This window comes from Lepidochelys kempii, chromosome 17, assembly GCF_965140265.1.
Source record: "Lepidochelys kempii isolate rLepKem1 chromosome 17, rLepKem1.hap2, whole genome shotgun sequence".
In the NCBI taxonomy this organism is placed as follows: Eukaryota; Metazoa; Chordata; order Testudines; family Cheloniidae; genus Lepidochelys; species Lepidochelys kempii.
Window position 1 is genome coordinate 16,121,475 of NC_133272.1, and position 16,078 is coordinate 16,137,552.

General features: G+C 46.6%; 2 protein-coding genes across 4 annotated transcripts in view; both read right to left on the reverse strand.

The window, feature by feature from the left end:
- Nucleotides 1-8,211, reverse strand: part of RCC1L (RCC1 like) — a 25,994-nt gene extending 17,783 nt beyond the window's left edge. The window contains exons 1-2 of the mRNA XM_073315829.1: nucleotides 6,898-8,211; nucleotides 2,437-2,566 (exon numbers count right to left, since the gene is read on the reverse strand). Of these exons, the coding sequence (XP_073171930.1) occupies nucleotides 2,437-2,566; nucleotides 6,898-7,923 (1,156 nt within the window). The 5' untranslated portion in view covers nucleotides 7,924-8,211. The remainder of the gene's footprint in view (nucleotides 1-2,436; nucleotides 2,567-6,897) is intronic.
- Nucleotides 8,212-9,188: 977 nt separating this feature from the next.
- NCF1 (neutrophil cytosolic factor 1) overlaps nucleotides 9,189-16,078 on the reverse strand; it is a 38,583-nt gene continuing 31,693 nt past the window's right edge. For all 3 annotated transcript variants that reach the window (XM_073315832.1, XM_073315831.1, XM_073315830.1), the window contains 3 exons: nucleotides 15,397-15,504; nucleotides 13,272-13,408; nucleotides 9,189-11,096 (listed from right to left, as the gene is read on the reverse strand). In XM_073315832.1, the coding sequence (XP_073171933.1) occupies nucleotides 10,978-11,096; nucleotides 13,272-13,408; nucleotides 15,397-15,504 (364 nt within the window). In that variant the 3' untranslated portion in view covers nucleotides 9,189-10,977. The remainder of the gene's footprint in view (nucleotides 11,097-13,271; nucleotides 13,409-15,396; nucleotides 15,505-16,078) is intronic.

Genomic DNA, 16,078 nt, shown 5'->3' on the forward strand with positions numbered 1-16,078 from the left:
AGATCCCAGATGAGTACCTTAACCATTAAGCTAAACATTGTAAGGGAGGCCCTGGCCTCCCCAACCGCCTTGTGTGGCATTAGGCGCCTACCCAGTTGAGCCCCCCAAGGGAAGATAGGCAGCACAATGGTTGGAGAAACATGCTGGGGTTTAGGCATGAGGATAAGAGGGAAGGTCCTCTCATAGATCAGTAACTGGCTAAAAGATAGGAAACAAAGAATAGGAGGAAATGGTCAGCTCTCAGAATGGAAAGAGGTAAATAGCGGCATCTCCTAGGGATCTGTACTGGGACCAGTACTGTTCAGCATATTCATAAATGATCTGGGAAAAGGAGTAAACTGTGAGGTAGCAAAATTTGCAAATGATACAAAATTACTCAAGATAGTTGAGTCCAAAACAGACTGCAAAGAGATCTCACAAAACTGTGAGACTGGGCAACAAAATCACAGATGAAATGCAGTCTTGATCAGTGCACATTGGAAAACATAATCCTAACTATACATATAAAATGGGGGGATCTAAATGAGCTGTTACCACTCAGGAAAGAGATCTTGGTGTCACTGCAGACAGTTCTCTGAAAACATCCACTCGATGTGCAGCAGTCAAAAAAAAGAACAGAATGTTGGGAACCATTAAGAAAGGGATAGATAAGGCGACAGAAAATATCATGTTGCGTCTATATAAATCCATGGTACGCCCACATCTGGAATACTGTGTGCACATGTAGTCGCCCCATCTCAGAAAAAATATTAAAATTGGAAAAGGTTCAGAGAAGGGCAACCAAAATGCTGCGGGGGATGGAACGGTTTCCATATGAAGAGGGATTAAAAAGACGGGGACTGTTCAGAGTGGAAAAGAGATGGCTAAGAGGAGATAGGACGGAGGTCTATAAAATCATGACTGGTGTGGAGACAATGAATAGGGAAGTGTTATTTACCCCTTCACATCACACAAGAACTAGGGGTCACCCAATGAAATTAACAGGCAGCAGGTTAAAAAAACAAAAGGAAGTATTTCCTCACACAATGCACAGTCAACCTGTGGAACTCTTTGCCAGAGGATGTTGTGAAGGCCAAGACTATAATGGGGTTCAAAAAAGAACTAGATAAGGTCAGGGAGGATAGGTCCATCAATGGCTATTAGTCAGGATGGGCAGAGATGTTGTCCCTAGCCTCTGTTTGCCAGAAGCTGGGAATGAGCGACAGGGGATGAATCACTTGATGATTCCCTGTTCTGTTCATTCCCCCTGGGTCACCTGGCATTGGCCACGGTCAGAAATCAGGATACTGAGCTAGATGGGCCTTTGGTCTGACCCAGTATGGCCGTTCTTATGTTCACATGCACAGAGGCAGAAACGTAGGTGGCTAGGGAATTTTTAGAGCAAAAACTTAGGCACCTACAGGGTTGGGCAGCAGCTGTGCATGGGTTTTGTGAATTGTGGTGGTGCCTAAACTTGGGATTTAGGCACAGAGTCCCTTTATGGATCTAGCTAGGTGTGCCCATGGTGTGGAGTGAGTGTACCCATTCTTAGCTCCCCTGAATTCCACTTTGCATGCCTGTAGCAAGAACTGAGCACACTCCCCAGCTCAGCACTGCATGCCTAAGGCATCAGCACTATCTGCAGCTCCAATTGCTGGAGTTCTCAGGGTTGTTTGACCCATTGTAAAAACAGATCGGGGAAAGGGGAGCTCTAGTCACCAAGGGACCCCAGAATTGTAGCCCAGATGCTACTCTGGGTCTTCATCTGGCAGAGAAGTTGTCAAGCCAATCTGGCTCTGCATTTGCATGTTAGAGCACTTTACAATTAAAGACAGCTCATTTGCCAGGAGAGAAAGGGAGCTGGATCTCAGGAGCCCCTTAACCATGACCCCAAATTTGCACCACAAATGGTACCCAAGGCCTTCTACTAGCATACAAATTTCCAAGCTAAGCTGCCAATTTTGGTAAAAATTTAATTATGTTTCCATGAGTTAAGGCCCTTTTTGTGATTTTATTATTTGTTCGGATTGGATGCCCAATAACGTTAAAACATTACATGATACAGAAAAACTGCACCAGTTCCAGCATCTATATCCACCGGGGCGATGGCAATGACCACCAGATACGTGCCTAACATGTGGTAGCAAAGACATTTTCCTAGCTGATGGGTTACCCCGTAACGCCCAAAATGGGTCTGGGCTGGTACACTACATACATTTATAAAACCACTCCACGGACAAAACTAAATTCTTTACAAGACAGAATTCTCAAAAACCCTCTCAGCCACCAACACTGCAACTCAACCCCACTGGCTCTCCATCCCCAGGAAATACCTAGGACAGTTTGTCTTAAAGGTCACCCAACACCCTTGGGATTTAGACTTCTAGAAACATCTGCAATGTTTTCCAATAGCTTATTTATGATTCCTCAAATCCCTACAAGAGCTGAGATGCTTACTTTGATCCTTCCTGCTTCTCTGAAAGCCAAGCTGAGAATCCTTGTTCAGCCCCATGCCCCAAACTTTGGTAATGTCAGTGGTTTTTGAGGATATTAGAGTGAAGCCATAGCCACATGCTGCAGAGGATATCTTTAAGAAAAAGCAAAACATTGAGTTATAAATCTGTTTTGGAAAATTGAAGCTTATTTGATTTTATAAACTCAGAATCATGTTTATTTAGATTACTTCCCCCAATTCATGGCAAAGGAGTCTTCCTGTTACAACCTTTACAAGAGGGTCATCAGTAGTCCTTATGCTGTTGTGTTTTAAGAATAAAGCTCAAACAGCTGCTAGACAAGCTTCTAAACACTTGTTCTTTTTAGCAACTAGTCCAAAAACTTGGTTTGTTTTTAAAGACACAGCCTGATCTAAACTTAAAAATTAGATCAACCTAGCTATGTCGCACTGGGCTGTGAAAAATTTCACACCCTGATCACTGTAGTTAGGGTGACCTAACCCCAAGAGTAGATCGGAAGAATTCTTCCGTCATCTTAGCTACCACCTCTCGGAGAGGTGGATTAACTACACTGATGGGGGAAAAACCCTTCTGTCAACATGGGAAGTGTCTACACTAGAGTTCTACTGTGGCACAGCTGCACCACCATAGCTCCACCACTGTGGCAACTGTAGTCTAGACATGACCTAAGCAGTACGTATAACAACTCAGCAAAACCTATCACGTCTGTGGATATACGAGACAACCCCAAAGTAGTCCAGACTAAAGAGAGACTATGCACTGCTGACCCGATTCTTCTGGCTTCTTTTCTGAATAAAATCCAGGATGGAAATTAATTCTAAACTTTTTTTTTTTTTTTTTTATGCTTTCAGTAATAGCACGCATGGACACAGCACTCAGGTGCAAGTTTAGCACTCCAGGAAGTAATGACTAGTCCCGGACTCTGGGCAGCCCTGGAGAGATTTAAAACCAAAAAGCTGTTCATCTCGATGAGACTACAGAGCTCTATCAACACACCTAAATTCACAAATGCAGCAACCCCTGCAATCCGTCCTGGAACACGTCAGTCATGCAAAAACTGTGCGGTCTTCAGGGTGGATAAAAATCAATGATTTTTTAAAAAGAAATAATCAAAAAAATTGGATTTTTTTTTAAATCGGATTTTTTTTTATAAAATGCTTTTTGAGGAAAAAACTTATCTAAAGATAGTTTTAATTAAGATACATTATAGCTCAAAGATATCTCATCATGGAATAGGGATTTACATTCTAATTCTATAGTATGAGACAATATATTCATGTAACGTTTAAGAAAAGTTCTGTAAATGAGTTCCAATAGTTCATGGATTAGAGACCCAATCTTATGGGGTTCCACGGGCTTCTGTATAAATTATTTAGGTTAATCTTTCTATCTACCGAATGGCAGTCTAGAAGATACCATCCGAGATGCTTAGTTTTGCAGTTCTCAAACTGTGGATTTGTGTCTCCAGAGGTAACGTGCTTGTTAACAGCAAAAAATGTTTTAAAATAAATAAATAATATACAGAGGTGAAAAATAACAGACCTCAACTCTATTGTCCCTCTGCAAATTTGTGTACAGAGTGTCAATCCCTTACCTCTCTCTTAAAGTGCAAAGTTTCAAAAAGTTCAATGAATAGAAGATTGTTGGGGGTGGAATAGATCTTGTCAAGGAGAAGAAGTCTAGAGACAAATGTGAGAAGTGAGGGACGTATGCTTGTTTTGTTAAAATATTATATGTTTGCTGTTGAAGAAAAAAATCCAGAATACTTAACGTTGTTGTTCTAGTTAAATAAAACCATTTAAATGTCTGTCTGGTGATGTTCTCCTCCTAATACAGCATGGCTAGAAAATCCTCCAAATATTAATGATTAACCTGTTGAATTGGAGATAGTTCACCTCCCAGTTTACCTTTGGTAAATGAAATAACCAAACAATCATTTGTTTTCTGATATAGTTGTAAAACTAATCTGAAAAGTTTTCAAAATAAATCACTGTTTAAAAATGTATAATGTGTACCTTTTAAAAATGAAACCTACATCCATCTCTGAGTTGTGAAGAATATGTATTAAGGTTATAACAACCAACAAGAATGCACTTTTATGTAGAAAACCATGATTAAATCGAGTCTTCCTGACTAGTGATTTAAATCAAATCCACCCTGGCAGTCGTTTTGCGAAATAAAAGAATGAGAAGCAGGACACAGAACACCAAAACTTTTCCACTTCAGCACAACTTGAATAACAAAAATGAACAAGATTTTGTTTTCTAAACTAGTAAGTTGTTGGGTTTTTAAAAAAAAATAAAAATAAAGACTCTCAAACAATTTACATAAATTTCAGCGCTCCTCAGGCAGAGTGCAAGCCACCAAGAATTAGGCTAAAGGAGACGAATGAATTTAAACTACTTCTTTAAGATGGGTTTCTAATTTGTTCAAAGTGCAAAGGTACAAAAGAGCAACCAACTTTGGGGATACTTTTCTTCTGTGGGGAGTTAAAGGAAATCGCGAGCTCTCTAACATTGTCATTTTCCCCATCTCGGTTATGGTTCTGGCAATATAGTACATACCAGAGGTGGGCAAACTATGGCCCGCGGGACCGTCCTGCCCAGCCCTTGAGCTCCTGGCTGGGGAGGCTTGCCCCCCAGGCCCTCCCCTCCCCCGTAGCATGCTGTCGCACAGGCAGCATGTCTGGCTCTGGCCGGGTGGTGCGGCTGCCAGTCCTAAAGCTCTGAACAGCATGGTAAGGGGGCGGGGAGTTGGATAAGGGGCAGGGAACCGGGGGGCGGGGGGTCAGGGGACAGGAAGCAGGGGGCAGTTGGATGGGCTGAAGGTTCCGGGAGGGCAGTCAGGGGACGCGGAGCAGAGGGGGTTGGATAGGTGTGGGAGTCATGGGGGGCCTGTCAGAGGGCGGGGGTGTGGATAGACGTCGGGCAGTCCGCAGATAGGGAGCTGGGGGGTTGGGTCCCAGGGTCCCATTGGGGGTCGGGGGTGTGGATAGGGGTCGGGGGGAAAGTTTGGGTACAGGGGGGTTTGGTCCTGGGGTCCTGTCAGGGGGCGGGTGGGTTGGATAGCAGCTGGGGTCCTGGGAGGTGGCAGTTAGGGGTGGGGGTCCTGGGAAGGGGAGGTCAGGGGACAAGAAGCGGGGGAGTTGGATGGGTTGGAGGTTCTGAGGGGGGCAGTCAGGGGGTAGGAAGCGGGAGGGGGCGGGGACCAGATTTTTTGGGGGACACAGCCTTCCCTACCCAGCCTTCCATACAGTTTTGCACCCCAATGTGGCCCTCGGGCCAAAGTTTGCCCACCCCGCTATATACCATGCTTAAGCTCTCTAGAGCAGGGGTGACCAATGTGTGGCTCCGGAGCCACATGCTTCTCTTCAGAGGTTAATGCAGACACCAACTTTCCAATGTGCTGGGGGGTGCTCACTGCTCAACCTCTGGCTCTGCCACAGGCCCTGCCCCCCACTCCACCCATTCCCACCCCATGCCCTCACTCCTTCCCCCTTTTCCCCAGAGCCTCCTGAAAGCGGAGGTGCGGGGGGTGGGGGGAGAGAAGGTGCTGATCAGTGGGGCTGCCTGCAGGCAGGAGGCGCTGGAAACCGGGGGGGGGGGGGGGGGGAAGCTGATGGGGGACTGCTGACCTATTACTGTGGCTCTTTGGCAATGTACGCTGGTAAATTCTGGCTCCTTTTCAGGCTCAGGTTGCCCACCCCACTCCCCCAACAGCGTACAAGCTCCTGTGTGTTTGCACAGGTCCGAGAACAATGGAATCCCATTCCTGTTGGGAGTTTCTAAGTACTATCACAGTGCAAATAATAAACAATGATTGTTATGAAGACACAAACTCTCCTTAGGCACATTGACTCAGCTACATTGACAACAATGGAATTAAGGTAATGCTGATAAATTAACTCCCAAAAGCTTTATATTTTTGGACAGACACCTGCCAAGTCTGATTCATTGAGATAAATGCTACAATCAGTGGATAGAAGGAAGTTTTTTTAAATCACCTTCTTAGAATGAATATGTTGCTCTGCATTTTTCGACATGACATTTAAAATCTCAGACCTTGTTCTCTTTCATTCAAACAGGCTTAGAGTCCTGTTACACTGAGCTCACATTGACAGTCATTTGAACTTGGAGATTACATCTCGTTAAAAACACAGGAAAAAAAATCCTCATCACCAGAAGAAAATACTTCTTTGAAATGAATCCCCCTGAAAAATATCAGAGACAGGCCTAAACAAAATGATTAGACCAAAGCTTGGGAAAGTTCAGGTGCTAATTTTGCAGCTGGTCCCTCTCACTATAATGAGCTGAACCAAACATCCAAGCCAAAACACATGTGATCACGGGGAAAGTCAGGATCTAAAGAGTTGACTTGGATGCATCTCCACTCCCAAGTGTCCTTCCAATAATACTTAATGGGTCTCCCAGCTGTTTTCACCCACCTTCTCAGCTGTTTCTAGGCGGTAAGGTGTGGGCTGGATCCTCCGGCGCTTTTTCCAGCCTGCATCAGGCATAACGAAGCTGGGGATCCCCAGGGCCCCAGCATAACAGAAACCCCAGACAAACACCCTCTCCTTCCGCTTGGCCCTCTCCCCCACATACTGAAAAACTGGGGCAGAGTCCTCAGTTTCTCTCACTTCTCTGCTGCTCCTGGTCCTGGCTACCTTGCCAAAGCCTCTGGACAGACCTTGCAGCGGCAGTTCCCTCTGGGGCCCCAATAACCCCCTGTGGGGCCTCAGCACCTGCAGCCCCCTCTGACCTACCTGGGAACCCAACATCTGCAGTCCCCTCTGACCTACCTGGGACCCCAATAACCACCTCTGGGACCCCAGCACCTGCAGCCCCCTCTGACCTACCTGGGACCCCAATAACTGCCTCTGGGACCCCAGCACCTGCAGCCCCCTCTGACCTACCTGGGACCCCAAATACCGCCTCTGGGACCCCAGCACCTGCAGCCCCCTCTGACCTACCTGGGGCCCCAATAACCGCCTCTGGGACCCCAGCACCTGCAGCCCCCTCTGACCTACCTGGGACCCCAATAACCACCTCTGGGACCCCAGCACCTGCAGCCCCCTCTGACCTACCTGGGACCCCAATAACTGCCTCTGGGACCCCAGCACCTGCAGCCCCCTCTGACCTACCTGGGACCCCAATAACCGCCTCTGGGACCCCAGCACCTGCAGCCCCCTCTGACCTACCTGGGGCCCCAATAACCGCCTCTGGGACCCCAGCACCTGCAGCCCCCTCTGACCTACCTGGGGCCCCAATAACCGCCTCTGGGACCCCAGCACCTGCAGCCCCCTCTGACCTACCTGGGGCCCCAACACCTGCAGCCCCCTCTGGGCTACCAGGGGCCCCAACAGCCCCCTCTGAGACCCCTGAAGTCCCTGCACCAGCAGCTCCCCCTGGGGCCCCAGGAGCCTCTGCCAGCCCCGGCCCCCAGCGAGGAGCAGCGGAGTCGGGGCCATTGGCCCAGCAGAGCCCGATACGCCCCCCGCCGGGCCGGCAACGCCAACCGCCGCTCTACCGCGGCAGCACGAGCCGCGCGGGAGACGCCACCTTGGCGACCCTTCCCCTTTGACCTCCCGGGGCCCGCCCCCGAACCCGGGAGGACGGACTCGCCGCGCGACTTCAGCGCCGGGACGCGGGGCAGCGCGTGGGTCACGTGGGCAGAACGGGCGGCGGCCATGACAGCCGAGGCGCGAGCGCTCCAGCAGCCCCGGTCGAGACCTGCCAAATCTCGCGATGTCTGCGATTTAAAGGGGCCAGGCCCATAATTTGGCGGGGCCCTAAAGAGAAGCCCAGAAGCATCCTGCGGGGGCCCTGCTATAGCCACCCACAGCAAGCCCTGGGTCCCTACTGGCGTGGTGCAGGCCCTGGTGCCCAGCCCCCTAAGCGCTGCACAGAGGCCCCCCAGCGCGCCTGCCACAGCGGGAGCAAGCCCTTGCCCCTCGGTCCCTGAACAAAGGCAGGAGGCCTGGGCCCAGCTGCCCCCCAAGGCCCCTCTGCCCCCCAAGCACCCCCGGCTCCCCTTTTCTCCCCTCTCTAACCTACACCCCTTTGCTTCTTTTTCCACAGAGACGGGGACTGCGTCCATGGCTGCTCTGCACCCCGGGCACACCCTCTCCCCTGAGCTTCTCCCTCGGCCCATCTCGCTCCCGGCCTCCGATGCCGGGGCAGCTCAGAAGCAGAGAGTCTGAAAGGGTGGTGGAGAGGACCCAACGCAGGGAAGAAAAACAAAACACTGAACGGAGACTGAAAATACTTGGAAAGAGCCCACTGGCTCGCTCCCTCAGACCTACATCGCATGGGGAAGAAAGGGCCTACGTACTGACACTGCAGGCTCAACGGGGCAGGCACTGGCTTTTGGTTATATGCATAAAACATTAGCTTATCCTGTCTGTAACTGAGGTCTGTAGGTGCTACCGTGCAGTTCTGCCAACTCTCGCCAATTTATCACAAGTCTCATGATATTTGGTGTTCGGTATTTTTTAATGAAAGCTGAGGTTCTTATGCAAAGTAAGCTTCTAGCCTTTGTGACTGCAGAGAAAAGCTTGAAAACTCAAAGCCTAAAGCCTCAAAAATCAGAAGGCAAATCAAAGGAGTCTCAACTTTGTTGTGTAAAAATCTCATGATTTTTAAGACAATCGGTGATTTTCATGGGGCTGACTCACTGTTTTTAAACCCGGTACAAATAATAAATAAGAGTCTCTACACGTTTTTCTGTTTTCCCACTAGAAGGCAGGAGGGAGCCAAATTTTGTTAGACCATAGCAGCCCTTGGACACTTAGCAAAAGCCATCAGTTACAATTACAGCCATAGATTGTTACTGTAGATAGCCAGATGGAATTTCCTCTTTGATATCAACATCTTTTGTAAGGTTTCAGAGTAGCAGCCTGTTAGTCTGTATTCGCAAAAAGAAAAGGAGGACTTGTGGCACCTTAGAGACTAACACATAAATAAATTCGTTAGGCTCTAAGGTGCCACAAGTACTCCTTATCTTTTGTAAGAGGCCTGTGGTAAACCCACTGTGCAACAGCCACTGCGTGTTGGAAAGGATCTGTCAGGAAATCCCTTTCTTCAGCAACTCTTGCAAAATGCCCCTCAACTTTTGTTGAACATGTAGCGTCTCTTGGCTGCAGGAGACAGACTGCAATTCAGCAGCTCTTTTCTCTGACTTGTTTATCAATCAGTCATTTAGCCACCATAAGTGTATTACAACCATAAAATGCCTTTTCAAACCACAGACGTATTTAGCTAGTAAAACACTGTAATGGATTAAAAGAGATGTATGTATTAACTTTACATGGGAGTCTCCTACAATAACAGTCACCAAAAATGGCTATATTACAAAGCAAGATAATAAGTGCAAACCGTATCATCTAGGTTCCAAGTACAAATGGTGGGAAAAGAATCAATTAAGAATCTCTTATTGCTCAATGCAATGGAATGCTGAGCACCTTCCTCTACCTTGAAAAAAAGTCAATGAGAGATGAGTTCACCCAACACCTCATATGATCAGTGCCATGATCAACTGTAACGAGGAATCCAGTGACATGTTAGCCCTGGTCTACACTGGGGGCGGGGATTGGGGTGGGGGGGGTCGACCTAAGATACGTAACTTCAGCTACACGAATAGCATAGCTGAAGTCGGAGTATCTTAGGTCGACGACTTACCTGGCCATGAGGACGGGCCCACGTCGACTCCGCTTCCGCCTCTCACAAGCTGGAGTTCCGGAATCGACGGGGAGCACGTTTGGGGATCAATTTATCGCATCTATACAAGATGCGATATATTGATCCCCAATAGATTGATCACTACCAGTTAGAGACTAACAGATTTATTTGGGCATAAGCTTTTGTGGGTAAAAAACCCACTTCAGCTGCATGGAGTGAATCTCCTCATCAATTATTGGGAGTGGACTACATCCATCCTGTCTAAATTGGCCTTTAACATTGGTTCTCCACTTGTAACTCACTTCTCTTCATGTGCCAGTATATATTTATGCCTGTATCTGTAATTTTCAGTCCACGCATCTGAAGAAGTGGGTATTCTACCCACAAAAGCTTATGCCCAAATAAATCGGTTAGTCTTTAAAGTGCTACCGGACTCCTCTTTATTTTTGTGGATACAGACTAACACGGCTTCCCCTCTGATACTTGATCAACCGTATTTTGTGTAGTAGATCACAGTAAACTTTTTTTTTAAATGTAATCAGTTACTGAGAATATCTTGCCGAATTCTGTCCTAGTGCACCAATTCAACCTCATTGGACTCCCTGGGATTGCACAAGTATAAATGAAAACTAAATTTGGCCCATCAAGTTGAGAACAATTCATATTTGTTGAGAGACTGAATTATATGTGGAACCTTAATTTGAGATGCCATAACCTGTAGCTCTGAGAAACTCTGTGAGAACTGCCGCTCTTGTAGAGGTGCCGAAATTTACCAGAACTGTCCAGTCTGGCTACAGAGTCCTGGCAGAGAATAAGCATCAGCTTTATTTTTTTCCCCAGTGGGATCATTTGATCTTGTTCTTCGTGCTCTCTGTACAACGATTCATGATCAGGTCCTTACTGGGTCGTGGCGGAACGGCCGGTTGGGCCTTGGACACATTTTCCACCATTTCATTTTTCTCTCCTACAAATGACAAGACATAAAAATATGTGAAAGTTCCATGCCAGGCCCACTTTAATATCTGTGCATATTGGTCTGGGACTTTCAGAGGAGGCCAAGTGACATAGGTACCCGAGTCCCAATGAATTTGATCCCAGCATAAAAGTGTTTGATGTCAGTGGGTCCAGGTCAAGTACTAGATTGGCTCCTTCTAAAGGGAACACAGCGGCTGAAAAAATGGTTTAGAATCTGTGAGGGATTTGTTAGTATCAACCCCCATAAAGCCATCACTCTCTTGTTCTAAACATTCAAAAACTTCCATCTGGGGAAAGTATTTTTCCCTTCCTCCTCTCTATGTTTTTCTGTGGTTTGCTTTATTCCTGGATTTCAAGGCTAGACAGGACCATTAGATCATTAGTCTGACCTCCTGTGTAACACAGGCCAGAGAATTTCATCCACTTATATGATAATTTACTAAATATGGGCCCAATCCTATACGAGGTGAGGAGCGCATCTTGAAAGGTACTGAGTATCCTCAATTAGCCTCTAGTCAAAGCAAGAACTAAGCGCATACTTAACTTTAAGCACCTCCATTGAGTTCTATGGGAATTAAGCAGGTGCTTGTAGTCATCGGGCCAAACATGTTTATATGTTTTGCTAATAGGGATGGACACATGCTTAAAGCTCTTTGCTAAATCATGGCTGTAATGAGGTGCTCAGCGCCTTGTAGGATCAGGCCCTAGATTAGTTGAGGGGGCTGATGTCACAACATTTAGATTCCAATACTACTTTTTGATGCACCAAATTGCAGGCAAAGGAGCCAGCAGCAGAGTTTGGATCAAGTTTCAAGTTGTCTCTTGGGTAGCTGGTTCTTGCTCAGAATCTAGCTGATCTCTGGATGTGGGGTCAGGATTCAGGAAGGAATTTTTCCCCAGGTCAGATTGGCAGTGACCTTGGAGGGTTTCACCTTCCTTTGCAGCATGGGAGTATGGGCCATTTGCTAGGTTCATTTGGGTATATCACAATCAATTCACTGCCATTGCAGGGGGCTCAGGCACTGGGTGCACCTGGGTCCCTCCTGTTCTCTCTCTGTGGCTCATGATACTCTAGTCTCTCGAAGGCTATAACACTTTGGTTTAATTTCGGTTGTTGTGTATGGAGTGCGGGTGGCCTGTGTTAGACAAATCAGATTAGATGATCTGCTGATCCCTTCTAGCCTTAAACTCTAGGCCTATAAAGTCTGGATCCAGAGGTTTGGTGTAGGTCTCTCTCTGGCTAACTCAATGTGTTATTTAGCTTGCTGTGTTGCTTCAAGATCATTGTATAGCTTCCCATTCACTAGGAATGTCACAAATGCATCACTGGGCTTTCCATACATTACCTCCCATTATTTGCAGGCATTTAAGACATTTCAGAAATCGGAACTCATTAGTTTCAGCCCTTTGGGGGTTAGTACCTGCCCTTCTGGGGCCTGCCCTATTTCCACCTCCATGATTTTTCATTCGCTCAATGCCCTGCTATTCCAGAAACGAACCTACGCATCTCTTGAACTCATTCCTTCTGCAGTCTTTGCTTCAGTGGCCTTTCCCTTTTACTTTTTCCATATATGTCTAACTCTTTGTATGAAACCCACTTCCCTATTTACTGCTGGTAGAAAACTGCTTTGTCAGGATTGCGAGAGACTGTAACCACCATCAGATTCATTGGGCCATTTCATAATGAAGACAATTTCTCTAGAGCCCCTCAGTCTGTACTGTTCTAAAGAGAATAAACCCAACTCCTTTGTAGCCTGATGCTTGTAAGCACTGAGTACCCATAGCCATCAGTGAAGGCAATGGGAGGTGCACATGCTTGGCTCCTTGAAAATCTGACTCTTGGCCACTCCTTACAGTCTGGATTGACCTGGCATCGATTTGGTTGCCTGTCACTGCTGTAGAAGTGCTGTCTGCAGCTCAAAATTAGACCAAGTGGCCGTCATTAACTCTGGTGTGTGGATTCTCCCACTGCCACAAACACCCCTGAGCAACCTCAGCAAGGTATGAGGACTTGCCATGTGGTGGATAGACTAGGAAGCGTAGTGATGTCCACCAGCCCGGAGACCTAATGCGCATGAGGGTCTCCTTGAGTACAACCGTCCTCACCCCCTACCGTACATGACACGGGCTTTCAGTCTAGTGGGTACGTCAGACTGAAACTTACTGATCATGTTGGACTTGTTCTGGAGATTGCTCTGCATCTTCATCTTCCTATACTTCATGCTGTTCCGTCTGTACGTCTCCTGGCTGATATGCTTCCGGATTTGGTTGTGGATGCTCTTGACATTTCGGATGGTCGACCTGCGTAGAGAAAGAGTGAATCTTTCAGCTTTTGCCATTTTAGCTATCTATGCTTTCTTACTTACATGTCCCCACAGTGGGAACTCTCCCCTCTTGTAGGCCTGGCAGAGTCTCATCCTGAGGAGAGCATTCTCACTGGATGTAGCCTATGATTGCTTTTGATTATCCCAGGCAAAAGGACCATGGATTAATGTCAGCAACTGTGAGCAACCTTATGTGGTTTGTTGTGTAAAACCTGAGTCAGGCAGCATCTAGCTGCTATGAATGAATGGTTTAAAAATGAATAAATAAGTGTGAAGTCAGAATATAATTACAGTAAACAACAGTGATGCTTACTTAGTTCTTCCATCGAGCTCAAGTACATTGCAGAGGAAGGCGAGCATCAGTTACTTGCCCTAGATCAAATAGCAGGTGAGTGGCAGAGTGCCCCATCCATTGGGCCACACTGCTCACCTATGCCTATTTATATCCATTGTTTCTGGTATACCACCAGTGTAATTCCGATGTAGGAATTCATGGCTATCAGAGCATTCAGATTGCATGTGTCTGAGGGTGTGTGTCATACACACACTAAAATACTGGTCCATTTGATGTCAATGGTGAAATTCCCATAAATTTCAGTGGGATCAGAACCTGGCCCATAGAATGATCAGATTACATGATTTAGGAAGCCTGGTTTCAGCCTGTTTCCTGAGCTACACCTATCACACACAACTAAAGTACTGTACAAAGTGAAAATAAACACGAACACAAAGACATGGGGCCAAATTCCCAGCTGGAATAAGATAGCATGCTGCCCCTGGGAGTTCTGAGCAGGTGTTTGCCTCTCTTCTGGGATCTGAACTAAGACCAACTCATTTTCATAACCAGTGCATCAAACAGCTATGAGCAGATGGTCCCTACTATCTATCCCAGCTATTTTTTCACACTGGGTTCATACTGTTTACCTAAGTGTAAGAAGCTTCACACTCCATTACCATACCTCTATTCACTCCTAAAATTTCAACACTCTTCACATCTGTGAAATTACATGCACCCATTTCATAGCTGCCCTAAGTAGAAGGAATTATCTTCACAATGGGAGGTATGTGTTCCTTACAAGGGCTACTTTGTTTGACTAATGCAAGTCAACAGCAGAGCTTTTGGGTGCTTATCCAGATTGAACCCAAACTCATTGCTTTTCGTGGTTCATCCCTCACTTATAATATCTTTAGAGTGTCTCTCTCTCTGTGTCGTGACAACTGCATCCTCCAGTGACTGGTGCCCTACAGATATTATAGCTTGACTAAATATTTACTGCATGGACATCAGTGAGGCTATGCCAATCCACACCAGCTCAGGATCAGACCACAAACTGGATTTGGGAGCTAATGTATGAAACCTGCCTTGGAATGATGCAGAAATGAAGAGAGAGAGTTCAACTCTGCACTATCCAGCAGTTGTTGCCGTATCAGCACCAGGGAGTTTTATTTGTCTTTTATCTTCTCAATCAAAACAAAATCCCTTCCATTAGCTCAAATTCTCCCATCAGATTAGCTAGTTTGGCAGCTCTGATTATTCAAATCTCTGCTCGCTTTTCAAAGTGAACGCAGTGAACACAGTTTAAAAACAGAATCCAATCTGAAAATTAACCAAGATTATCCCCAGAGAAGAAACTTTGCATGTGGACACCTAGAAGTAAATCCGAGTAGAGAGAGTGCTCGAGAGAAGTCTGCATAGGCCTGTTCCGAAAAGAGTTTAGCATCCTCAGATCCCAGTAATGTCAATGGGAATTGAAGTTACTCAGCAGGCACCTTGCAAGATTGGTTCCTTTGTCTTTCTTGTCAGGAAGGAAGCCTTTTAGCAACCCTCTTCCCCCACCCCTCACATAGCACTTAGGTAGTTCCTCATTTCTAGGGAAAGCGATGGGCATTCCAAACCACAGTCTGGTTTGCTTCATCACACTGTCTCCAAAGGGCAATCAGACCCTGTTTGCCCGCCCACCCTACCTTCGAGGAGGGGCGCCTTTGTTTCTCAGCGTATTCTTCACAGGGTTGTTCTCTTCCCCAGATTTCTGCAGATACATGGAGGGGTAGTAACCGGTGATTTCTTCCTTCCTGGGGTACAAAACAACATCACTTACACCTACAACTCCTTGACCAGCATGACAGCATGTCTGTAAATCAGGGGAACAACTTACCAAGGGATTCGTGGAGGAGTCTCCATCACGGACAATTTTTAAATCGAGATGGGATGTTTGTCTAACAGGTCTGCTTGAGGAATGATTTTGGGGTAAGTTCTGTGGCCAGGGTTCTACAGGAGGTCAGACTAGATGGTCCTTTCTGGCCTTGGAATCTATAAATCTACCATCCTGGCAGTTTAGCAGTTCTGGGGGGTATTATTTTTAACCTCTAGTAGTGGTGACAGCTGACAAAGCAACCTGCTCCTCTTCTCCTCCATCTCAAAACCTGCCTGCAGATACCTCAGAGAGTTTTGTCTGTTCTAGAGAATGAGTGGATAAGATCACTACACTGAGAAATGCCTTTTAAGGCCTGATCTAAATTCCATTAACTTGTGTAAGCAGTGTCAGGATGAGCTCCACCCTGACATCTGGTGGTGAGGTGTGGCAAGTTGTGGAAAAGAACTTCAGGGGCTGATCTCATTTGCATAGGCACACCCACCCCGCCTAGA